This window comes from Lupinus angustifolius, chromosome LG19, assembly GCF_001865875.1.
Source record: "Lupinus angustifolius cultivar Tanjil chromosome LG19, LupAngTanjil_v1.0, whole genome shotgun sequence".
Classification (NCBI taxonomy): Eukaryota; Viridiplantae; Streptophyta; class Magnoliopsida; order Fabales; family Fabaceae; genus Lupinus; species Lupinus angustifolius.
In genome coordinates this window covers 13977395-14002830 of record NC_032027.1, presented here as the reverse complement: position 1 = coordinate 14002830, position 25436 = coordinate 13977395, and the positions used below count along the sequence as shown (strand labels likewise).

Genomic DNA, 25436 nt, shown 5'->3' with positions numbered 1-25436 from the left:
AATTACGATGAGATATATGTTTACATCCAAGTTAAGTTACATTGGTTATACTCAATCTTATTTATTGATTTTCTTAAATCTAACGGTCTAAAAGGATGAAAATTAAAAGAAATCTAATATTCATTTTTTCTCTCTCATCATTTATTTCTTCACCCATTGAGTCCGTTAGATTTAAGAAAATCAATGGTTAAGATTGAGTATAATTAGTGTAACTTAAATTGGATGTAAACGGATCTCTCCTTATGCATTATACTAGATCAAAATGTCAAAAAATTGATTTCTAATAGCAATATTTATTAAGAGTGACGACGACATGCTCCAAAAATAATTAATTCTTTAGTCAAAGAAACATTTTGATAGTACAAAAAATAGTTACACTTAGTACTCGATACATCACCCCTTTTAAATTCACATGCTTCATAAATTTTCACAGAGCTGTGTCTATGGTGATTATAGACGACAGAAAAATGACAAGATATTGCTTCACTTTAGAGTTTATGGATCTATATATTATATATTAATAATAGCATTTTGAAAACAAATATCTATTTAAAATATCTACATCATTATAAGACATTCTTTTCTGTTTGTGCGGATCCTGATCCTATAATATATATATATATATGTTCTCTGAATATTGTTTTAAATACATTAATTATGACTTCATGTGCATCAGCTTAGTAACACCAAAGCAAGAGTGTATGGATGGTTGATATACGCAACCTTAACCCACAAGCAAAGATGCTGTTTCTAGGATTTTGAATCCGTAACTTCATGAACATTAAGCAACAACCTTACCATTGAGCCAAAATGAATGAACAATAAATTATGTACACCATGTTATTAGCATTGTTCCTGATTTATTCATTCAATCTTGTCTTCTAAAAGGCGAATCTTATTCAAAGACTCCTTAAATGTTTGCCAAGCAAGCATATAATGATGTTGGGATACCATCCCTTCTTCAACAACTTGCATAGCACGTTTGTACAAATGATCAAAACACTGAACTGGGTTGGTAATATCAACACTATCTGAGCTGAGCTGAGGTACATAAAATCGCGTAAAATCCTTCCTCCATCTCGACAAAATATACTGACATGGAATTTCCTCCACACCATTGTAATTAAGGATACACAAGGCATGTCTGCACAGATAGCCTTTGAAGTTAAAGCAGCTACAAACGCAGCGTACTTCTGCTCCAGCTTTATCGTACATGACTTCAAAATGTGTAACGTCTTGCACGATTTCTTCCCCTTGACCTTCTTTTACCATGTATGTCACTATAGAACCACTTGTTTGAATTTCTGTGATGCTAAAACAAGAGGACATCATCACCACCTCATCTTGGAACTTCCTGAATATTGCATTTGTGTACAACTTAGATAGCTGCAACTCATAATAGTATCTTGTCTTCAGTAATGGGCTTGAGTCTCGTGACTCCAAATCATCAAGAGCTTCAATTTTATGCTTTTTTTGCATAACTAACTCATAAATCTCGAAAAATTCTTTCAATGAAGTTTGTTGATGCACATGACCCTTAAAGAAAGGAACCACACACTCACCCTTCTCATAATCAGAAATTCCAGCAAAAAATGTGTCCTTGGAGTAAACTGGTGCCCAATGCTCTCGTTCCTCATGCCAAGTTTGAAGCTTTTCATGATTTCGTATTCCAAACTGCTGGGTCAGATCATCCCAATCTCTTTCAAATTCATCTACTGTTTTAGAGTTATATATCACTTTATTCAGTCCTGTCTGAAATGCTACATATTCCTGAAACTGCACCAAACATCCCAGAATGCTTTGCACGACTTGTGATAGACAAATTCTGTGATGAGCTCTCGGGAAAACGTCTGCTATTGCACTTTGCATGGCCTTACACTGGTTTGTAATAAAAGTTTGTGGGGGACGACCAGACATGCATGTAAGCCATGCCCTAAATAACCAAACATATGTTTCATATGTCTCATCTGCAAGAAGACCACATCCTAATAAAACAGATTGCCCATGGTGATTAACGCCAACAAAAGCAACAAGTGGAATCTCATAATTGTTTGACATACAGGTTGAATCAAATGCGACCACATCACCAAAATAACCATATGCAGCCCTTGATCTAGAATCGATCCAAAATATATTCCTCAGTTGTCCATCATCATTCAGATCCATCACATAAAAGAAATTGGGATTCATAAGTTGACTGCGACACATGTAATTTGAAATAAGTTCTGCATCACCGTTTTTAAGTTTCAAACTCTGGGAAAAAATTATGTTGCTGCCAGTTCCTCCTTCATTAGAATTTGAGCTTCCATACCCTGATGCATCTACAACTGGCATTCGATATAACTTGATCGTTCGAACTTCAACATCTACAGTTGGCTCGGATTTCCTTTTGGCTCCACCGTCTATCCTCTTATGTGATTTAGAGTTTTGTGCTCTCTCAAGATCAAATGAATGATTATGCTCGAGTTTGACTTCATCCACCCTCCACCTGTTAGATTCCACTAATCTCAATCTTATCATTGCTAGACAGCCAGTTCTTGTTTCTTTCCTGTGACTATTTGCTTCTTTAACTGTTTTAAAACCTTCACAGTTGCAGCAAAGCACAGCACCACGCTTCTCCTTGCTGTTGCGTTTGGTCCAAGAAGATTTTACACGAATAGCAAATCCAGTTTCCTTGGCATAGCTATTATAATAGTCGTAGGCATCATCATAAGTATCAAACTCCATTCCCACAACCGGTGGGAGGTAGTCTTTACCTTGAGACTCTCTGCTATGACTATTAGCTACTGTTGTTTCATCCCTGCCACCTTCAAGTTCACTTCCATCAATCTCAAATAACTGATCGCAGTCATTCTCAAGCCCGTTGTCCTGATTCTCAACCTCGAGCAGTTGCTCACCGTTTGGGGATCCGACGTGTATCTGAGAAAACAAACAACCTTTCAATTTCAAAACAAGATCTATGAAATTCGAGTATGCAGAGAAATTGAACACATAAATGAAATATCTTGACAACCAAGCACATAGATATAGCTTTTCCAATCGCCACCTTGAAAATTTTACGTCGCTGACTGTGGCATGAAGTTTCTTTCATTTACCCATTCACTTCCCTCTAACTATATAGTTATAGATTTGAAGCAATAGACAAGATAACTAATATCCATTCTTCATTCTCTTCTATTGCAACAGTGACCAAGAGACAATTGATACACTTCCCTCTAAAAACTTGTCTATCCAATGACATTGCACTATTTTCTTAAAACTAGGAGAACCCCTTTGAACATATATAAAAAGTGTTTCAATACAATAAGAACTAAACCTCGGGTTCTTGAAGACTTACAACAACATGATTGTTCAAACCCAAAACAACACACCAAATTTAGTTTAACTAAATAGGACACTAATGCCTTAGAAGTTTTAGAATTCACATAAAAGTCACAAACTAGCATTCATCTTCCGAACCAAAGCGAGGGCTATAGTGAAATATGCAACATATATTTTAGTGAGCCATGGGAGATATTCAAAGTTTGTCACAAAGCACGGGCAACAGGCAGATAAAACATCTAGTCCAACAGACTACAAAACACATTACAATGAAACACATTGTTATAATTTCAGGATTTAGGCAGATAATTACCGCGATATCGAGATTAGGACTCAGCGACAAGCCCTTATCATTCAGAGAACACATGGTATCATCAGTCATGGTCTAGTCTAGCCAAAGAGTTCACATGTATTCTGTCAAAGTATGAATTTAAGATGTTAACTTAGTGCAGTAGCCATAATCTTCTCACACTTCAAGTAATTACAATTAAGCTAACCCAAATATAATGGAACACAATAACTATCATTAGTTTTGGGCTTAGTAATAAAAGGTAAGTTTCCATTCCTTTCATTCTAATCCCGACATCTACCCTTCCCAGACCCCACTAGATGACAGCATCGTAGCATTGAGCCGCCTTTTTTATAATAAATGGTAGGTTTTCCATTCAGAAACTAAATACACTACTTAATTTGTTTAATACCCTACTTCACAGTACAAACTTCTTCTTTTAATTCCCTAGGGCACCGGTTAGGGTTCTCCACAAGAGAACGTGTTACTAAAAATTTTGATAATGGGATCAAAATTTCTTCAAAAGGGTGATCAAATTTAATAAAAAAAATTGTTTTTTAGGCATAAACAAATTGAAGATTGAGAATGTAATAGAATGAGTGAATGAATGGGATATGAGGAAGGTTAGAAAGGAAAGAGAAAGTGAGAAGGGAAAGAAATGAAACCTAAAATGATTAAAGATTTAAAGATGAAATGAAATTAAAAGAAAGAAAAGGAGAAGAGTTGGAATTGCAGACAGTAATGGAATTCACCACTTCTACTCTTCTTTCTGCTCTACTGCGTCTCTCACTCCAAATGCATCATTTGCTTTTTCTCCCTTTTATTAAGTTATTCTTATTTTTTTGGGAGAATTATTAATTCTATTTTACTATTTTATCATCAGAACAAATTTATGTATAGATAATATAATAATTTTTTACCCTTTCAAGTTTCAACCCATCTTATATCCTTTGTATTTATGTCTGCCTGTCTACAAAATAACAAACTTTATATTGTATATACACTAGCCTGCCAACATGCACCAACAAACTTTATATTGTATAGACACTAGGGTGGCAATATACATTTCGTGACTGTCGACTTACATATTTTACTTTTTGGTATTAAATATTTAAGTTTTTATATTTTATTTTGGTAAATTAGAATATATTTTAAAAAATATATTTTATATTGTAATTTTTATTGAGTGCATTTTATATTATATTTTTTGTCTTAATTTTAATCGTGTGAGAGATGAATTAATATATCAATAAGAGTTATATATGATTATATAGTCTTTTTTTATAGATTTTAAAATTTGGTAAGGGCAAAATAGTAAAATTATTTTACGGTGGTAGTTATACCATAATTATTTCATGGTGATAGTTACACTATATTTTCTCTTTATATATAGTATAGATGATTGTATGTCAAATTTGAGCAAAAGATACATATCTAAGGTTTTTTACCTATTGGTACATAGGGATGGCAAAATGGGTTTGGCCCGACGGGCCAGCCCGTTCGGATAGGTGTTTTTAGCGGGCCAGACTGAGGTTTTTTGTCCAAAAGCCCGTATTCAACCCGTTTTGGAAGCCTGTTTTTTAGACAGGCCATGGAGGACCGGGCTGGCCCGACAGACCAACATTAAGATTAAAGTTCATTTGTCTATCATGTTGCTCATTGCAATTAAGATTAAACTTTTACAATTTTAACTTATGTTTGGATGCTTAAGCATATAATTCTTCTTTTTCTTTGTAAAATGAACATTTAATATCTCATTATGTACTTATCTATTATCTTCACTCTTATCCAATTATTGTATTTGTTATCAAATAAAGGTCGAGTTTCACTGACAATTAGGGGTGTTTGAATCAAATTTAAACATTTAAATTGAAATGGAAAATTGGAAGCTCAAACAGAACTACTGAATTTGATCATTTTGGAAAATTAATTGAATTCGACTGCATTTCAATTTATATTTTTAATGTAGTCGAATTCAAATTAAATTGAGTAATATATATATTTTATTGTGACTAATTTATAATATACTAGTTTAGATTCTTATATACTTTTTAAAACTTAGAGTTATAAGCTCTATTATGAACTAGGAGTCTAAAAGTTAAAGACTATGGTGGTTTATTGTTTACAATTTACAAGTTTTGTACTAATGTAATATGTTATTATTAGATAGTGTCTTTGGTTTGTGATTTTTTGTTTTAAAAGACATCTATGAATTGTTTGAATTATTTATTTTTGTCTAAAAACTTTAATGTATGTTTTGGAAAAAAAAAAGGGTCAGCCCACCGGCCTCCAGCCCTGCCAAATATGGGTCGGGCTAGCATTTTGAGCCTTTTTAACAATAAGGACCGGGCCGGACTGACCCATATTGCCACCCCTATTGGTACATCATTCATATACTTTCAATTATTATTAATTCTTAAATGATGGTTGAAAAGAGAAGGAAAAACTGGTAGAAAGAAAAGAGGAGAAAATCAAGTTTTTCATTTACAGTGTGATTAGAATGAGTGAGAAGAAAATAAATGTGGGGTCCAAAAAGTTGGGTGGAAAACACAAACTTCAAGTGGATATCAAGTTAGTGGTTTCCACAACTTCAAGGAGCTTCAAGTTAATGGAAAAAATCAATTTGGTTCAGCTATATATTTTTTGCAATTTTTTTACTCTTAGCTTATTGATGACAAAAAATGTTATTAATTTGCATATTTCAAATTTTAAAGGCATGTAAATTGTGTATGTTTGATTAGCTTATTTTTTTAACTTTTTTTTCTTCAAAATCCTTTGTTTACTTTTTTCTTTTAAATCAAATAACTAAAAAAAAATCACATCATCTTCTATAAGACCATAACCTCATTCCTTCTTTTACTCCTCTCCTTTTCATTTCTTAACCAAACACAATGTTAATCATCTAACTCATTTTTAGTCTTTGCTTTTAAAAAACACCACAAAATAAAAGTAACTAAAACTTTTTCTCAAAGTTAGTTCTAGGTTTTTTCTATCGGTATAAAGATTTATACACAATTAATATATCATTCACCATTCAATGGTATTACCTTTTTTGAAGAGCCAATGAAGATTAAACATTATATAGTAACAATGTATAAAACACATAAACACTATATAGTAACAATGTATAAAACACATACACTGTCAGTTCATACATTTTTTTATGGAATTAATGGATATAATAACATTGAGAGTTCTAGCAAAATATTATGAGAAAAATCAATGTGACATTAAATATTGCAGAAAATGGCATCAAAAAATTTACATAGGCTTTAACCCAAAGACATCTTTAGCTATACAAGTTATGAACATTGTATAAAGGCCAAAATTAAACAGCACTATACTAAAGCAGGTACAATATACAAAGTAACATACACTAACTGTAAATATTTTTTCAAGTACATTGAATGTTACTCCTGTCTATGTTCTACATCATGAACCTTACTAAGTGATTCTTGAAAAGCCTGCAAAGCTACATTGTAATGGTCTAGAGAAATTATCCCCTCCTCGACAACTTTCAAGGCACTTCTAAATAACTGATCACACCATTGCATACGATCCGTATCGTTAGCATCACCAGAGCTGTGATCAGGAACATAAAGTCGCTTGTAATCTTTCTTCCATCTTGGAAGAATGTATTTGGATGGTATCTCTTCGGCCCCGTTAAAATTGAGTACACACAGTGCATGGCGACATAAATATCCATAAAAATTAAAGCAACTACAGATGCAGCGAACTTCACCTGCGGTCCTACTGTACAGAACTTCGAAATCCCTGATCTCCCGCTTATTTCCCTCACTCAAAATGCGCTCCTTGACCAAGAAAATTATGACTGGACCATCCACATGTAATTTTGTTGTACCACAACAAGAATACATTTCTTCCACTTCGTATTGGAACTTCGTGAATATTTCTCTAGTGTACATTCTAGACAGCTGTAATTCGAAAGAACATCTGGTCTTCAGCGATGGGCTTGAACTTCTTGATTCAATATCTGCAACAGATTCTTCCTTGTGCTTCTTGTGGAGTGCTAATTCATACTTATCAAGAAACTCCTTCAATGGAGTTTGTTTGTGTACATATCTATCAAAAAATGGAATAAGGCTCTCACCTGGACGTGCTGCAGACATTCCAGCAAAAAATTTGTCCTTCAAGTAAACAGGTGCCCAACGAACTCGATCTTCATATAAAGAACGAAGCCACTCATGATCACTAACTCCAAAATGTTGAATCATAAATCCCCATGCTGCTTCAAATTCAATCACTTTTAATGTTTCATACACTGCTTTACTAAGTGCTTTTCTGATTGCATCATAATTGTGCAACCCTCCCAACTTTTCTGGTACTTTCTTCATTATTAAAGACAAGCTAAAACAATGTTGAGATCTAGGAAAAACTTCCACAATCGCACTCTGCAAGGCCTTGCACCTATCGGTAATAACAGTTTGTGGAGAACATCCTGCCATACATGTAACCCAAGTTTTGAACAACCATATATAAGACTCTGTTGTTTCACCGGCAAGCAGACCACAGCCTAATAACACAGATTGACCATGGTGATTTATTCCAACAAAAGCAACAAGAGGGACTTCATATTTATTTGACAAATAAGTGTTGTCAAAAAAGATAACATCGCCAAAATAACCACATGCAGCCCTGGACCTAGCATCAACCCAGAATGCATTCCTCAAATGCCCTTCCATATTGAAATCCATCAAGTAAAAGAAATTTGGATTAGTCAATTGCATTCGGCAGAGGAAATTATAAATGGCTTGTATATCACCTTTTTTAAGGTTCAGCTTATTAGAAGATTCAGAGAAAGTTCTGTCTTCTCGTACACCGGAGTTTGAATTACTATTACCTCTTGCATCTACCACAAGTGCACGATATAACTTGATCGTTTGTACTTCAGCATCGGAACTAGGCAATGACTTCCTTTTGGTTCCAGTTCCCATCTTCCTAACTGATTTACATATCTTTGGACCTAACACGTGGTTATGGTCAAGTGTAACCTCGAGTATCCTCCATCTCTGAGAATCTACTAACCTCATCCTTATCATTGCAGGACAACCGGTTCTTGTCTCTCTTCTCAAATGGTTAACATCTTTTATTCTTTTGAAACCCTGGCTGCTACAGCAAAGAACTGCACCATATTTTTCTCTACTATTTCGCTTGAACCATGAATTTTTCACCCTCACACAAAATCCCACCTCCTTGGCATAGCATATATAGTAATTGTAAGCATCATCATATGACTCAAACTCCATTCCAATAGCAGGTGCAACAAATTCCCTTCTCCCTTCAGAGAAACCATTTTGACAATCTAACTCAATGAGTGCACCATTTTCTTCTTTCTGAACCTCAATGCATGCACCATCTAGCAATTGTTCGCAGCGAAGAGAGGTCTCTTCCATCTAGCATATCATATCAACAAACCAAATAAATATGCTAAATCTAATTTCAATTTTATAAGATATGCTAACTCTAATCTAACCATATATGAAAACTATTATTCGAATAAAGCTACCTACGGATGATGTAGTAACTGTATATCAATCTTTACACTGACAGTGTATAGATATTACACTCTAACCTCGAAATCGACTTTGTATCTCATGCAAGGTAACCCAAGTGGCACTGGCCCCAGTCTATAAGCAAAATTGAATATCAAAGCATGAGTGATGGAGAATAAGGGCATTTATCTTCCATCAAAGACAATAGAAAAGTGCATAAAGAAAGCATTTTTATTCAAAAGTGGGATGAACCCATTGAAATTGGATAGGAAACAAACAACAATGAAGAGTATCAAACTCAATCTAAGAAGGGTTTTAAAAAAGAGGAAGAGTGAGGAAAGAAACCAAAGAAGGGTTTTTTAAGATTTCAGAATAAAATTGAGAGCTAAAAACTAATAATCTGATTAATTTTCGTTTGGGATTGTAACAAAATTAAAATCAGGAAGAAAATAATTAGAGAGAGAAAAGGTATACCTTGAGATTTTTGGTGTTGGTCACAATCAAAATCACTTCTTCACGCTCATGCTCTCTGCCACACTATTCACTATCACGTATATACTTCTCTTCTTCACTGAATTGGAACCTTTTGATTCTTTAACTATTCTTCTCATTTCTCAATCTATACTTTATATTCCCCTTAATTCATAATCATTGTTATGTAAAATTATTTTTATGCTTCTGATTTGAAGTAAAAGAAAAAGAAAAAAAAATTAAAACTCTATTCATATCTTTTAATGATGATAATTTTTTTTACGTTTAACCTAAACCTCTTTAGCAACTCTTTTCAAACTTTATCATTGGATTTGAGAAAAAAACGTATACAGAAAGCGTATGAATTTATGTATTCTTGCTATAATATCTATGTACTGTCTAAAATTTATTCAATGTATCATTCACTGTATATTATTTCTATTCAAAAGTTATAATATAAAATTTCTTACACTCTCATTGTATATTCTTTATCTATATTTAATCATTATTGACTCTTCAAAAAATAATTTGTGGATTCAATAATGATATATAAATATCTATACTAACTCATATCATATATATTACACTTTTTTTATTTGAGGTTAAATCTGAGAAACGAATTTAAGTTTTGAAATTTTTTCACCATGTTCTTTGAAATATGATAGGTGACTAGGTTAAATTATCATGTTTAGTTGATATTACACATTAAAGAAATATGATAGTATTTTTGATAAATTCTAACAAATTCAACATTGTCCTTTAAAAATATGGAAATCACCTTCCTTGTATTTATAATTTCTTATGCCTATGATACTTTCATGGACATTTATATTAGGATTGTACCAAACATCATCTTAAGAATCGATAAAAATGAGTTTAACCAAGGATTTAGCCAATTCATTAATAGATAAAAATGAGTTCAGTGAGGGGATCTGTGCCAATTTGTCATACTACCTTGTACAAACACACATCTGATCTCCTAAATAGTTGCAAAAACGAAGAGGAAAGAGGGACTTTTTGTTTTGTGATCATATTTTATAGTCCCCCTTGTTAATTAAATTCTTTTCAATATGTAAAACAAATCCTAAAGACAGTTATTATCCATAATTCAGAACAAATCATCCTACAAATTCTATATGCAGATGTAAGGGTGCAAAAATAACTGAGGAAACATTCCTCCACAAGCCGAATCTAATCTCTCATAAAGAATGGCCATCAAAAAGTTGGTCTAGTGATATCGGATATTGGACCAGTCATTGGTTCGATCCTCAAAAAGAACACTTATGACAAGGGACAATCGCAATACCCCAAAGAAACTTGTCCCTTGTCCAAAGATAGGGATACATTTGCAAGGAAAAAATAAATAAAATACTCAGTAATACCATAGCAAATCCATTTTCAGGCAAGAACACTCAAGCTAACATAATAGAATATCATTCCACCACAACAAATAACCAAAATGGAGTTTGCATGCATCTTTTTTCATATATCCATAGAAAAAAACAAAAGCATATATCAGCCAAATCACAATTTTCAATGGTAGATAAGTGAACCCATTTTTTTTCTGATCACACAAAAAGTTACAAATTCAACTAGATAGATAGGAGGACTAAAATGCCACTCAAACGCAAAGGTTGTATAAATCACATAATAAAATACACTGGAATAAGAGAAGCTTGTCAAATGTGCAATAGACTTTATGCCACAACTTGGAAAATTGATAGTTTGAGTTCATGACTAGTCAAGTTGACCATCCCACAAACTATGAACATTTCCATATGCATAACTAAGGCTTAAAGGGAGGTAGCTTCCCCATCAGAAAAGCCTACTATTGATAATCATTTAGTTGGCGCGGCTTTTGAACACATCAAGATCCATCTCAGTAGGATCAGTAGCTTGCAACTCTATTTGAATCCCATCCAGCTCCCTCTTGAATCTATCTTTGGAGCTTGCGTAAATCATCTTGCTTCTGACCCTTGATGCATCGGGGGACCTTCAAACAGAATCATCAAAATTAACGCAATTAAACATTCATAACAAAGCTTGGAAAGCTATCAACAAAACAAAACATTTACCACCCAATGAAAAATATTCTGCTTTTGGGGACATTTCCTTCGGTCAGATACTCAAAGTCATAAACAGCATAACGGCACTCGTCAGCAGGGAGGCTAGCTGCAAAATCTTCATAGCCTTGGGTTGGCTCACCAAGCTTCTCCACAATGACTTGCTTGTCCTCAATCTTATAAACTATGAAGCGGTATGTCCTTTTTGCCTTGAGCTCCATAAACTTTAACTTGCAGTCATCATGGACTGCCATACCTGATGCTGCATTGGCCTATAGAATTGCAGTTGCAGACACATCATTATCATCAAAGACATGCACACATACAATAGGAAGAATCTCATGTGGTCACGCACAAATAAGTGAATCTTGTTTCCATTCAAAGTAATACCCCAAAGATCAATCATTGCCAATTAGGTCTCATACAGACTAACTTTATTAACTTAATACCTCAAACTTTTGCTTTAAGTGGTTTCGTTTCAATATGATGAATAATGAACTATTATAAGAACATTGTTACCAGCCAACAAAGTGAACAATACTTATAGAAAAGCATAGTATAGTCCAAATCATGGGTATAGAGACAAATAGTGATTACATCCATAATAAGTTAACATCTAAAAATCTGATCTTTGTTGTGTCTTCTTCTAGCCTAAAAAAACATCATTTTTCTTTTTTGGTACTACTAACGGTATCATTCACCCATGTCGTTCCTAGGAATCAAATCCTTGACCTTTTGGTCATCCTGGGACCCTAAACATCATTTTTCTTGATTAATAAAATCTAATATTGATAAAAAAAAACATTTTTACAAAAATAAGTTGAATAACACTCTTTAAATAAAAACCCTCCCTCCCCATAATTACATCATAAAATAAATTGAATCCAGAATGTTTACCTTAACAAACGAAGAAAAAAATATCCATAATCACATAAAAGTATATCACAAAACTCATATCTAATCAGATCAAACACATCACATGTGGACAATAGAACAATCAAATTGTAAAACACCTTAATAGACATCGAAAATCAGATCTAGAAGCAAATGAGAACCAGATTTAAATTAAAAAATTGGGAATCCATGATTAAAGTTGAAGGATGAGATCGAGTAGGTTAAAGTAAAGTGAAATAAAAATAGAAAATTGAAAGTGTTGATGAGTAATGAAAGAGAAGACATACCATGATTGATTGAAAGGGTTGAAGAGATAGTTGTGGAGGAGATATAGGGATTCAAGATTTGGGAAAGGTGTCTTCTTCCTTTCTATCACTTACCCTCTTTTTTACAATTCTATCTTTTTAACATCAAATCAAATATATATTTTTCCTAATTGTGTATTCCTTTCTTCAAAATATCAACACAATGTTTATTATTTTTGTACAACTTTACCCTTGTTTTCATATGTTTGTCTAATATTTATGCTAGTTAAAAAAATTATACAAAATTAATATATCGTCAACGATTCGTTTATATTTTTTTTTTTAAAATTAATGATGATTAAATATGAAGGGAGAATTATACATTAACAATATATTAATCGTGTAAATCTCTTACCTTGTATACATTTTTTATTTTATTTTATTTGTTGAGATATTAGGTGAGAATATTATAGAAAAGTATTAAACTAATTAGATAATAATTTAGAGAAAAAATGTATGTAATAAATTTATAATGTCATTGTACTATAATTCATTCTACCTATATTAAGTAAAAGTAACATAAATGAATTATATATAATATACATATAAAGCTTTATACTAACATTCCATAAAAGAGAATAATGTATCTCCTTGTATAAGGAAGTAAGTTATTTTATTTGGTCAATAAAATCATGAGAGGCATCATATTTAATTATTTTCTATAAAAATATTTCTCAAACAAAACAATACAAATGTCATATTTTTACTGATTCGAGGAAATAAATTATCTACTAGTACAAAAGAGATATTTTATTCTCTTTCATAAATATTACATTAATTAATATAAGACTAATAGAAGCATTAAATACATTTTTTAATCTTTGTGTTGGAATCTACAAAGACATTTAAAAAGGAAGGCATATAGGGTGAGATTAGATTTCTGTCATTCCATGTATTATTGTATCTGGTTGGTCAAAAATATTAACTTATTAAACTTAAGGAACGTTTTAACAAGTAGTCAAGTACATTGAGAACATTGTTTAAGTAATACAAATAGAATAAACTCACCTTCAAAGTCTTAAAAATATCATTTTCAATACAAACTTTTTTAACTCATACAATGCCCAAAAAACTTGTTAACATTCCCTAAAACTTAAAAATACAAATTATTTTTAATGGTATTTTCTTACCCAATCTCAAGGAATGATAATGAAACATGAATAGACACAATTGCATGACATCACATGTTTTCCCTTGAGGTATGAAATTGATGAGTGATATATAAATGATTGTTCAGATCCGTATATAGTGCTCAGAGTAACAATAAACCAGCTATGAATGAATATCATTTCCAACCTTCAAGTGTGCAACCATTTAATGGGGTCAAATCCCAAGGCCTTCAACGTTCACCACGGCATAACCAATGGTCACGTTGCTTAAGAAAATAGTAACATGCACATATAATATGGAACTATGTTCCTTCCTTGGATCTGCATATTCATTATAGTTCCTTTATCAGTAACCTTTTCAACTGCATAAAGTCTGCACTTCTTGTCCTTATATTTCTCATCTAAGAAGTATTTGACTTTGAAGATAAGAGATTCGTGATGGGAAATGAAGCTCATGATGAATACCCAAAAAAGATACAAGCTTGTCATAGTTATAGTCAAAAGTATAAGTTGAAGCCTCTTATGCTAATTATCCTAACCAATCTTTTCACTATCTATATCTTCATTGGCCCACTTAGTTTTTTCTATCATTCCTCTATAAGTCCTAGTGATACAAACTCTATGTTGCATGAACTCAACTCCACTAAAGCTGAACTTGCTGCTACTCACTCAATTTTGTCTGAACTGCAACACAGACTCAATTCTACTAACTTACTTGTCCAAGCCCTTCTTATTGACCTTACCCGCCAACAAGATAAGCCATCATCTAATAGTGCTGTGAAGCTTGCAAGTGAAGATTCCACAACGGTTGTTGCATCTGATGAGCTCGGTCTTGCACTTGGTCCTCACAAGCTTCCATTTGGGTACTCACCAAGGATAGGATCAGATGAGATTCACACAACTGTTGGCACAGCATGCATGAGATTCCATGAGGAATTGCACCAATATATGGCATATGAAATTGGAGGGGAGTGCCCTGTAGATGATGTACTACTTGGGCATAGGTTAATTCTCAAAGGGTGTGAGCCACTCCCACGTAGGAGATGTCGCGCTAAGTCTCCTACGAATTATGTAGAGCCATTGCAGTTGCCAGATAGCCTCTGGACAACACCGCCAGACACCAGTGTTGTGTGGGATCCGTACACTTGTAAAAGCTACCAGTGCCTTATTGATAGCAAGAACAAGTACTGCAATAATTGCTTTGATCTACAAGGCATGGAGATTAGTAGATGGATCTTTGATGATGGTGGTCTTGATTTTGGAATGGATCAAGTCCTTGCAACCAAAACTGCAGGGACGATTCGTATTGGACTTGACATTGGTGGTCAAACTGGAACTTTTGCTGCTAGAATGAGGGAAAGGAATGTGACAATCATCACAAGCACTTTGAATTTGGACGGTCCATTCAACAACTTTGTTGCATCAAGGGGCTTGATACCAATGCATCTTAGCATCTCTCAAAGACTTCCATTCTTCGAAAACACACTGGATATTGTTCACTCCATAGATTCCATAAGCAACTGGATACCTGACACTATGCTCGAGTTTCTGCTCTATGACATATATAGGGTGTTGAGGCCAGGAGGTCTTTTCTGGCTTGAACATTTCTTCTGCTTTGGATCACAGCTTAACACAACATATGTTCCAATGTTAGATCAAATCGGATTCAATAAATTGAGATGGCATGCTGCAATGAAGCTTGATCGTGGGATTCAGAAGAGTAAATGGTACATCTCAGCCTTGTTGGAGAAACCAATCATCTGAGGTAGGCGTTTGTGTTGTGTATTTCACTGATCCAACTATGGACAGCTCAAGTACTTGTGATTTGAAACTGCAGAAAGACTTATTTCTTACACATATTTAAGTTTCTGTGAACAAGACTCATGGTCCAACTTTATGACCTAAGTATTCTTGGCTAGGGAGAGAGGTATTAAAAATATGAAATCAAGGATGTTTCCCAAGTTTATATTTCAATTTTTTTGGGACAAGCATCTAATATTTTAATGGCTGAAATAAAAACAAAGAAAGAAATTAAATGTCACAGATTGAAATGGTATTGAACATGTATCTTGAGCATGCATTCAAATTATAAGGAATTTTATGTTAGTTACATATATATGGATGGGCCTTTTGACTGGAAAGTGATGTTGAGTGCTAATGTTTATAATTAATCTATTTAACATGGTTGTATTTTTGCTAGTTCTGAATAATTAACTACCAATCCATTTTTTAAAAGCATAGATGCAATTGGTTGAGGCTTTCCTTCACATGATATGGTGACTACACTAAAAGGAACTTCAGATCTTGTATGCCAAATATGAAAGAAAGTAATAGAAAAAAGAAATATATAACAAGAAAAATATCAAATTAACATAGTTTTGAAACAAGTTTGCTAAATAAACAGGTCAGTATCCTGCTAACATAGGAAGGATCTAGAATTCCCAAAAATCCCTTACTGTTCATGGTGAAAGTTGGCAACTGGGACAATGCTCTCTGCATAATTGAAAGAAACATAATAATACTCATCTCTTTGGGCTGGCAGTTTCTTCAGCTCATTACTATACGGATTGAAAAGAGATAGAACAGTTTCCACTTTGCTGTATTCATCAACGCGCCCATGCAATTCTTCACGGCAGACAATTTCATCTCTCCAGATACTTAACGGATACAGTATCCTCGAAAAAGGTCCGACGCTATACTGCTTAACCCACCTCTCAGCTTCCAGTACCCACAATTCAATGGATGAGGATTCAGAGCTTCCATTTATGAAGTAATGAAACATAGCAAGTTTATTGTTATGTACTGCAAGTACATTGGTATGAGAATGAGTGAGTGAAGTTGAAGGTGGAGGTGGAGGACCTTCTAACAGTGTAAACATTTCACGACCTATGTCAAATGAAACTACAAATTCAGCATCAGGATCAATACCAAAGGCCTGCCAAAACATAACTCCATTGGCAGTTACGGAGTTAAACATAAGATTCAACGTTTGCAAGATGGTAGCATCAATTTCTCTCCAAGAACCACTGGTTAATGAAAAAACTTCGGCTCGACTAACCCGAATGTCATCAAGATCAAGAATCCTATCCTCATCGGGGACGGAAATTCTAACTACCTTGTAATCGTTGACAATTGGACTAAAACCAAATCCAAAATAGGAAAAACTCTTGATATCATGTAGGATTTCTAGTACCTGCAAGGACAGATCAAAAAAATATAAATAAGAGGGAGGTGTCAAACATGTCCCTATGATTTATTATTTCTATACTTGGTGGGTATAGGCAAGATAGATGTACATAGTCTTACCCAAAAAGATTACTTCTGGTCCTATGTCTTATCTTATGTCTTGTATAAAAAATATATCACCAATTATTATATTATTTTCTAAAATGATAATAGAGTTTGTTCCAGAATGGAGGATTACTCAGATATTATTCAGTCTATTATATATGTATAGCCTATAATGATTGTGATTTTTAATGAGCAAGAAGGTTTTCATTAAGAAGGCGAAGGCTATACATTATGTAGAGGGTCAACAACAACAACCAAATTTTTATCCCACAAGATGAAGTTACATATATGAATTGAATGAAGTGATAATGTTTTAACATAAATCATATTCACCAACAAAGCATTAAGTTCTAAGTCTTTTTTTCATTATTTCGCCTAAGATTCAATTCTACATCTTTTCTATCATAGGAGCTATTCTAATTTTCTCCATAATGCATTCATTTATAATCCTATATTGTCTAATGTCTAGTGTGTTTACTCATCCAACACAACATTTTTATCTCTGCTATATATGAAATATATTTTCTTGTTGCTATTTTATCACCCGACATTAGGAGTGAGCAAGACCCGGCCCGACTCGTAGACTCGTCTCAACCCCATGACTTAGGGACGGGTCTGACCCGTCCAAATAAATAAAAAATGACAGACCCGATTAAAAGGGACAGACCCGTTGTCAAAAAAAGGACGGGTTCGGGTTTATGTTTGGGTCACCTGATCCGTCCCTTATAGTTATATATAAAGAATAGTTGAATAAGTACATATTAATACCCATTATGTTTAGTCCACATAACTCAAATATCTACAAGCTCACACAACATATCCACATCACTTATCATATGATGCTAATTCCTTACTTTTTTTTTCATTGTTTAATTCTCCTGGATAGTGAAGGATTGATGTGACGAGAGTGAAGGATGCTGCGACACTTAAGAGTTACTTTTTTTTTTCTCCATTGTTTGTTTCCTCCCTGTTGCTCATGTTTATGTTATTACCTCTGATTCCCAATGCCCAATAGCCATCAACCCGTCTTCTTCATCTTTTTTTCATTATTTTCAAGCCACCATCCAATCTATAATAGATACTGGTCCTTTTTCTTGGTCATTTTCCTTGGTAGGTAACTACACATATTCTAAACTTTTACTTTCACAAAATACAAAATTTAAAACATAAGTTTCAAAATAATTGGTACCCTTATTTATAATTGATGTGACAAACCGACATCTTGGTCTATTAGGTGCCTAGGTGGTTAATCATTATTTTATCTAGTAAAATTTTATTTAAACAAAATTAATCATTAATTTATAATAGTTATTGCAGTACGTAGTTTATATACTGATGTATGTGAGATGCAAGTTGTAGTTTAGTTTATAAACAAATTATGATAACTTTGGTTGTGCATGCTTAAAGATTTGAGAAAAAAAATCTATGTTTGTCATTTTGTCATTTTCCAACCCGAACCCGTCCCTATCTTGACCCCCTATTTGGACTCGTCCCTCACGCGTCTCATCCTAATTATGGACGGATTCGGGTTCAAAAATTGACCCAATCAATATTTACAGACGGGTGAGGAACATGCTTAACCCGTCTCACGCTCACCCCTATCCGACATTCAGTTCCATATAACATTACAAGTCTTATAGTGGTGCGATGAAACTTCCCCTTAAGCTTGAGTGGTACTTTTTTATCACGTATAACACGTGATGCATTCCACTATTTCATCCTATACACTTGAATCATATGGTTCTCATCAACATCAATTTCCCCATCAACTTATATGATTGGTCCAAGATACCTACATCTAATGATATTGTGATATGATATGATCACCGTTAGAGGCTCCAGTAAAAAATTATATTTTCCTCAAAGATTATATGTAAGAAATAGACTTTTAATTTTTTTTTGGAATAACCATAGCAACTACATGAATAAGGCTATGTCTAACACAACTCACTAGTGTTTCAAATTATGGACCGCATCACACCACAATTGCAGCTGCAATATTGCGGTTGCAATTGCATCACACCGCAACACAACCGCATCGGATTATATTTGGACCGCATTGGGTCACAACGCAACCGCATCGGGCCACATTGATGTCAAAAATATGTTTTTACTTATAAAATAATTTACACCGCAACAGCTACAATCTGTATCGCAACGGCCACAATAACTACAATTACAGTAACCATAAACACTGCAACTACATGATAAACAAACTAAAAGTTTATAAGGTACCTGAAATATTAATTTTGGTAAAATTACTTGATAGCTAGTCGGTAGGTGTAAAATGACTCGAGGCTATAACTCATATATCATATGCTAACTCAAATAGCTATCACATGAGATATAAGATATAACTTATTGAAATGAACCTTTTTATTATTGAACACCATGAAGCTTTTTTTTATGTTAAATAAGTTTTTTTTTGTACTATCAAAGGTATCCTTCACCTTTTTGGGTAAGGAATTAACCATTTTGGGGTTCATGGCTGTCCCTTTTAACAACTATTGCTCCCAGGAATCGAACCCTCTCAACTTTGGGGATCCAATGATGCTTTACACCACTAAACCAACGCCTTGTTGGTTATGTCAAATAAGTTAGTTACCTAGTTTATCAACTACTTAATAGTGTTTGGTAAAAGAATCTTTTTGAATAAGGTAGTTGAGTTATGTGATACTTATAGACTAGGGATTCCACTATGATAATGTTGAACTATACTAAACAAGAATCAGAACAAAAAACGGTAAAAAATTCAACACATTAACAAAACATAAATCCCTCCATATTTGTATTGAGTACCTGTCTGATTTCCCTAGTTGCTGGGTTCCAAATTGAGAGCATGTGATTGTTAGTGTGTTTAACGCACAACAATCCATTGCAGGAACCAATAATCTTATCTGTTAAAGCGAAATCGATGAGTTGAGGATTATGAACTTTGAAATCTTGTCCAATTAAACACGACGAGGAGGAAGGAGATTGAGATTGGTTGAGGTTGGGAAGGGGAATTCGTTGGAAGAGAAGAAAAAGAGTAGAGTATTGAAGGTGGTGTGAAATGAAATAAGGGGAATTGAATAGGTTGAACCAATCTTTGGAAACACATTTGAATCGGAACAAGGATTTCACTGGAAGCCTTTTCAGAATGCTTATCATTATGTCGTTTGGTAAATTTCCATTGCTATTGCCATTGCCAACCATTTCGAAGAACCAAACGATTTTGGAGATTCAACGAACCCTAAGTGCAAGGTTTTCAATTTGGGAGTGGGATTCGCCAATTCAACAATACAAATCGTAAATATGTGATTGTCTTTTCCAACAGTAATAATAATCTACTACTCTAATCAAACACTCATTTTAGTATGTTAGAGAAACCAGAACAAACTAATATATAGATCAGTTATACAATAATCAATTATAACTAAATAAAGTAAAAATAATACATATTTTTCTTCAACATGCAAATATTGATAATTTTAGTGCTTTATATTTTAAGAAAAAATCAATTAGATTCCAAAAAAGTTCATTCATGCCAAGTGCCACTTCAAATTGTGTATACTACTCATTGAAATATTTTTCTTCAAGACTTTGTAGTAGAAATTATATTATAAGATATGTATTGATGTTTACCATGAAACTTTAAAAAATGAGATTATTTTAATGCATGTTTTTTTTGTATGTATTCGAGGGTACGTTAAGTGCAACGTAAAATTATTCTCATATGTTTAAATCTTGAAAACAATTTCCCAATTTATAGAGTAAAGGTACTTTTCCTAAAACTTATTAGGTGGGAGTTTCGTGCACCAGATAAATTTTTTTTTACTCAATTTGAATGATTTGTCCTGGTACATCTAAGATTGAAAATCATCTTGTGGTTTTCATATTTCTTGTGCTAGAGTTTGGAACTACATATGTTTCTGCATATTTTAGAATGGCAAAACAGTTTGTCTTTATATGCTACTATAGGTGAACATGGTTTTGAATCTGTGTGCAATTTCTGAATTTTAAATGGTGTATGTACAAGTGTTAACATGCATGTTTACCATTGTAGACTCAAATCAATGTTTAACATAACAAATAACTCCAACCTTGTTATTGGTTTTTTTATCATACAAAAGTGGTTTATTTACACAACCTAAACAAAGTAAATTATCATAAAATTGTTTTCAGCAAACATATACAAAAATCAAACTAATCTTAAAAGAAGCATATCTTGTCCTAAAAAATCAGCTTCAATCAAGTTCAATGTTGAACTAACAGCATAATACACTACATTAACAACATCCCTATCTCACTATTTGTACATTACTCCAAGAAGTTGCTTTTGAGCATAAATGTGAAGAGAAGACCAACATAGCCAATGTGTAAGTACTATACTAGAATCAAAGAAGGCATTTTCATAAGGATGGTGTGAACTACCCCTACTTAAATCATAACTAGATGAAGTGGTTGGTGATTCACTACTGGAGTTTCCACCAGCTAGCTGCAACATGCTTTCAATTTCTTTCACAACATGGTTCATTGAAGGCTGGTCAGAACTTGACTCCTTAACACATTGCAGTGCAAGATCCACAAAACTTGTCGAAACCAATGGTTGGATCAAGAATATCCTGAAGACCATAAAAGTCTTTTTCCTTGTCAATAGCATCCTTAACAACTTTAACAATATATTTCCCTTGTTCTATTGGCTATTTTTGCAGTTATCAGCTCCAACATTAGTACTCCAAAACTATACACATCACTCTTCTCAGTCAACTGTTGAGTCATATAATACTCTGGGTCCATTTAGCCCTGCATATAGAACAAAATCCATTATCATCAATGAAGTTGGGAACTTTTTTTGGAAAAATAAATGATACAGAAGATATTGGAGATAGAGTGTTTTCTGTGTCTTCATATGAACTTCATGGTACAGAAAGCATCCATGTGCAAGTACCGGTAAGAGGGTTTTCGGTGTTGTAAGTACGCCACCAGGAAATAGTTAGCATACATGTCAGCCTTGTGAACAAGGCTCCTCCAAAAGCGAATATTTTCGTGGATAAGGCTCCTGTAAAGCGAGAAAGTAAGGGTATATCCACCATTGTGCCAATAAAGGGATAGAGATCGCGACTCACAATCTAAGGGTGGATACATCCTCATTTTCGATGCAAACTCACTTTAGACAAGTTTCCCCCTTTTTTGTAAAGTGAATGAGTAAGAGTTTATTCACCCTTCAAGTTATTTAGTGGATTAAGACCATGATGCACTTTTATTGTATCAACTGTCAAGTTTTAGAGGACAACATACCAACCATTGTTTCTTTGACTTGAGTGGTAATATAACCTTTTGCACCATCACTCAGTGGCTTGGAGAGACCAAAATCAGATACTTTAGCATTCAAGCACTCATCCAGTAAAATGTTAGTCGATTTGATGTCCCGGTGTATGATCGGAGGATTGGCATGTTCATGGAGATAATCCAGCCCCCTGGCAGCACCAAGGGCTACTTTCATCCTTCTAATCCAATCCAATTTAATTCCTGATTTACCTGCAGTGATCATATGCATCTTCTTTGATATTAAACAAAATAGTAATAAAAAAGAATTATGAATTTGTCACACCTAACTCAATAACCTTTTCTAGATCAAATATTGATCTACATTACTAGAGCAAGCATGTAATAAGTAAATACATATATAAATGAAAAATGACAACAATTTATAGTGACGAAATATATCTTTCCTACTTTGCTAATGGCGGAACCGATGTCATAAAGGGCCAAGGCCAATAACGAGGAATGCGCTTTGCCAAGTGCAGGGTTCAGGGAAGGGACAGAGCCAATATGTGAGACTATAGTAGGCAATCTTACCTTGCATTTGCATGATGCGTATTACATGATTGGAATCTGTGACCAACTTGTCACATGGCAACAACTTATGCACCAAGGCTTCCCCTTCTCCCAGCTCGGCCAAATATCGGAGAATAAGTAAAAATTATCCAATGGTAGCAAGGTGATAAAATATGTACCTGAAAGACTATCCTTCAAGGTACCATTCACAACATACTCATAAATCAGCATTTATTCTCCTCTTCCAAAGCAGAAATCGACAAGGCTAACGAGTTTTTTTGTGGTGAACCCTTGATAGAAGTTCAATCTCAGTTTTAAACTCCACTGCTCCCTGCATTGATTCCCTTTGCGCTCGTTTCACAGCAATTAGTTGCCCATTTTGAAGAGTTCCCTGATAAACCTGTCAAAAATTATCTTTTTAAGATACTTAGTAAATGTAATATATTTAACTAAGGTTAAGTAGTGTATAGATACAAGCATGCCGACAAAATATGTCTTCATTGAATATTTCCATAACTGTGTGGTAGTATTAATATAAAATCTATGCACAAAATGCATGAACATAATAAGGTGGCTTTACTACATGACACTATGATTGAAAGTTTCATCTTGGTCATAGTTCTTTCTTAAAATTTAGCATTTCCAGTGTTAAACTAGACAGTGTGAGTACCTGCATGTATTGATTATATTGAATATGTATCTTTTAAAAATAAAACAAACATTCCTTACAGGAAGTGTAGTTGCAATTGTTCTATAGTTCCTATTGAATCTGGTATTTGACCACTGAACCCACAACCAATAAGAATTGTGGAAGATGAAATAAGGAAGTGGATTGTTAGAGACTTGGAGTCCATGCATCAAACTTGATCAGAGTTGGGTTATAATCTTGGTAACATTCTATACTGCCCTGTTTCATTGTCTATAAGTAATAGGGTTGAAACTTGGCATTATTTCAAGTCCACCTATCTATGACTGGAGTATAACATATTTCAAGAAAATAACAAGTAGAACAGATACAAAATCAGCAATTCAGATAGTAGTACATGTCCTGAAGAAAACTCGCCGATCAAACTTGTGCTTGATAGTGATCTGAAATAATAGCATCCAAGTTACCACAAAACAACCAAGCCTTAATCTCACAAAAAAAAAAAACTATCCAGGAGAAGGTAGCAACTTCTCATAAGAACTTCAAAGAGAAAAAGTACATGATAGTAACGCGTGAATTGATCCACCTAATGCCATCCCAACCATAATCACAAGGATATGGGTTCTCCCAACTAGGTGGGGTATTCTGCCACTCTTGCTTTATAATCTGCAGAGCATTATCTGCATGGGAAATTCAGAAGACAGTCCAAGACATATTTCAGTATTTAAATCTTAATACAAAGACTATTATAGAAGCTAAAAGTGAATGCTGAAAGCTTCTTAGCAAAATCTGAAGGTGAAATTCTGCATATCAAGTATTCAGAATTTTCAGCAACAGAAAAACAGGTTTTGAACATGTAAGAATGTATATAACAAAAATGTCATATGGAAGATCAGAAAAATATGCATGGCATTAAAACTAAACTTACAATCATCAGTTCCTGTTCTTGCAACTACAATCAACAGATAACTGAAAATAAGAATACAAAACTTAACTTCTCTTATAACTGTCTAATGCTGAATATAGATCCACTATTGACACAATCAACCCTTATCCACCCATCACTTCATTACATCAATGAAAAAAGCCAACAAACTAAATTGTTTTTCTTCTGTCCATACTTGTTTGGAATATATACCTGATAATGAAACAATACCATTCTTAGAAGTTTACATTGTATTTCTATTCTGAATGTTTCTGCACCAACTTAACAACTAGGGGAATGTCCACATTCCTCATAGTTTACTTTCCTTTAAGTCTCATCTCAATAGAAAATTGGGCAACAACAATAGTGATAATAATAGTTTGTAGGATGCTACTTGTGTACTTGATCCATTTAACAACAGCATTGTGTACTTATACCTTTGATGCTTGTTGTCTTTGCCATAATCACATAGCAAATGTGGATAATGTTTGGTTGCAATTGATCAAACAATTTTTGGTTCCTGCAGCACCAAAGGGTGTATTGTAGTCTAAAGATTATGATGAATAATAGCATTATCTTGCTATATATAGTGAATAAATCCATAATATAATATTAGAAGATATCAACACACCGTGTTGATAAACTGTCTGTAGAAACATTGGTGTTGAAGCTATGCTACAAGAAGGCTGAGAAGAATGAAGATAACATAAGACAGATCCTCAAAAAATGCTGCAAAATGGGTCATCATGTACAGTTGCACTCTCATGCAATCCAAATGTTGAGAGTGAG

The 25436-nt window shown here is 33.8% G+C and overlaps 6 protein-coding genes across 9 annotated transcripts; 1 reads left to right on the top strand and 5 right to left on the bottom strand.

The window, feature by feature from the left end:
- LOC109334261 (protein FAR1-RELATED SEQUENCE 8-like) lies at positions 807 to 4424 on the bottom strand. 2 transcript variants are annotated; one of them, XM_019569919.1, is made up of 3 exons: positions 4363 to 4424; positions 3635 to 3735; positions 807 to 2919 (listed from the first exon to the last, which is right to left on the bottom strand). In XM_019569919.1, the coding sequence occupies exons 2-3, from the start codon at positions 3701 to 3703 to the stop codon at positions 865 to 867; spliced, it is 2124 nt and encodes a 707-aa protein (XP_019425464.1). In that variant the 5' UTR covers positions 3704 to 3735; positions 4363 to 4424; the 3' UTR covers positions 807 to 864. The 2 variants fall into 2 exon arrangements, with proteins under 2 accessions (XP_019425464.1, XP_019425465.1); XM_019569920.1 differs by having other exon boundaries at positions 4348 to 4366.
- On the bottom strand, positions 6848 to 9751 carry LOC109334262 (protein FAR1-RELATED SEQUENCE 6-like). The gene is made up of 2 exons (XM_019569922.1): positions 9598 to 9751; positions 6848 to 9024 (listed from the first exon to the last, which is right to left on the bottom strand). The coding sequence occupies exon 2, from the start codon at positions 9022 to 9024 to the stop codon at positions 7021 to 7023; it is 2004 nt and encodes a 667-aa protein (XP_019425467.1). The 5' UTR covers positions 9598 to 9751; the 3' UTR covers positions 6848 to 7020.
- LOC109334265 (actin-depolymerizing factor 2-like) lies at positions 11111 to 23674 on the bottom strand. Of its 3 annotated transcripts, XM_019569926.1 has the most exons (4): positions 18160 to 18166; positions 11984 to 11995; positions 11670 to 11929; positions 11111 to 11587 (listed from the first exon to the last, which is right to left on the bottom strand). In XM_019569926.1, exons 3-4 carry the CDS (start codon positions 11909 to 11911, stop codon positions 11437 to 11439), a joined length of 393 nt encoding a protein of 130 aa, XP_019425471.1. In that variant the 5' UTR covers positions 11912 to 11929; positions 11984 to 11995; positions 18160 to 18166; the 3' UTR covers positions 11111 to 11436. The 3 variants fall into 3 exon arrangements, with proteins under 3 accessions (XP_019425471.1, XP_019425472.1, XP_019425470.1); XM_019569927.1 differs by lacking the exons at positions 11984 to 11995; positions 18160 to 18166 and adding an exon at positions 23667 to 23674; XM_019569925.1 differs by lacking the exons at positions 11984 to 11995; positions 18160 to 18166 and adding an exon at positions 12839 to 12961.
- Positions 14057 to 16302, top strand: LOC109334263. The gene has a single exon (XM_019569923.1). It carries the CDS (start codon positions 14404 to 14406, stop codon positions 15727 to 15729), a length of 1326 nt encoding a protein of 441 aa, XP_019425468.1. The 5' UTR covers positions 14057 to 14403; the 3' UTR covers positions 15730 to 16302.
- Positions 16310 to 20531, bottom strand: LOC109334264 (putative F-box protein At3g24700). Its single transcript, XM_019569924.1, has 2 exons — positions 20056 to 20531; positions 16310 to 17158 (listed from the first exon to the last, which is right to left on the bottom strand). Exons 1-2 carry the CDS (start codon positions 20449 to 20451, stop codon positions 16418 to 16420), a joined length of 1137 nt encoding a protein of 378 aa, XP_019425469.1. The 5' UTR covers positions 20452 to 20531; the 3' UTR covers positions 16310 to 16417.
- LOC109334266 (probable leucine-rich repeat receptor-like protein kinase At5g49770) lies at positions 21552 to 23472 on the bottom strand. The gene is made up of 3 exons (XM_019569928.1): positions 23256 to 23472; positions 22541 to 22776; positions 21552 to 22041 (listed from the first exon to the last, which is right to left on the bottom strand). Exons 1-3 carry the CDS (start codon positions 23305 to 23307, stop codon positions 22036 to 22038), a joined length of 294 nt encoding a protein of 97 aa, XP_019425473.1. The 5' UTR covers positions 23308 to 23472; the 3' UTR covers positions 21552 to 22035.

Bases quoted from the DNA above. Each gene is read 5' to 3' on its own strand.
- LOC109334261 (XM_019569919.1), bottom strand. From the start codon at position 3,703: ATGACTGATGATACCATGTGTTCTCTGAATGATAAGGGCTTGTCGCTG. The intron at 2,920-3,634 runs GTAATTATCTGC...TTGTTTTCTCAG, and splicing joins GTCCTAATCTCGATATCGCG to ATACACGTCGGATCCCCAAA.
- LOC109334262 (XM_019569922.1), bottom strand. From the start codon at position 9,024: ATGGAAGAGACCTCTCTTCGCTGCGAACAATTGCTAGATGGTGCATGC.
- LOC109334265 (XM_019569925.1), bottom strand. The intron at 11,588-11,669 runs GTAAATGTTTTG...TTCTGTTTGAAG, and splicing joins AGAATATTTTTCATTGGGTG to GTCCCCCGATGCATCAAGGG.
- LOC109334263 (XM_019569923.1), top strand. From the start codon at position 14,404: ATGGGAAATGAAGCTCATGATGAATACCCAAAAAAGATACAAGCTTGT.
- LOC109334264 (XM_019569924.1), bottom strand. From the start codon at position 20,451: ATGGTTGGCAATGGCAATAGCAATGGAAATTTACCAAACGACATAATG. The intron at 17,159-20,055 runs GTACTCAATACA...CTGTCCTTGCAG, and splicing joins CAACTAGGGAAATCAGACAG to GTACTAGAAATCCTACATGA.
- LOC109334266 (XM_019569928.1), bottom strand. From the start codon at position 23,307: ATGCTGATTTATGAGTATGTTGTGAATGGTACCTTGAAGGATAGTCTT. The intron at 22,777-23,255 runs GTACATATTTTA...TGATCACTGCAG, and splicing joins CTTGAAGGATAGTCTTTCAG to GTAAATCAGGAATTAAATTG.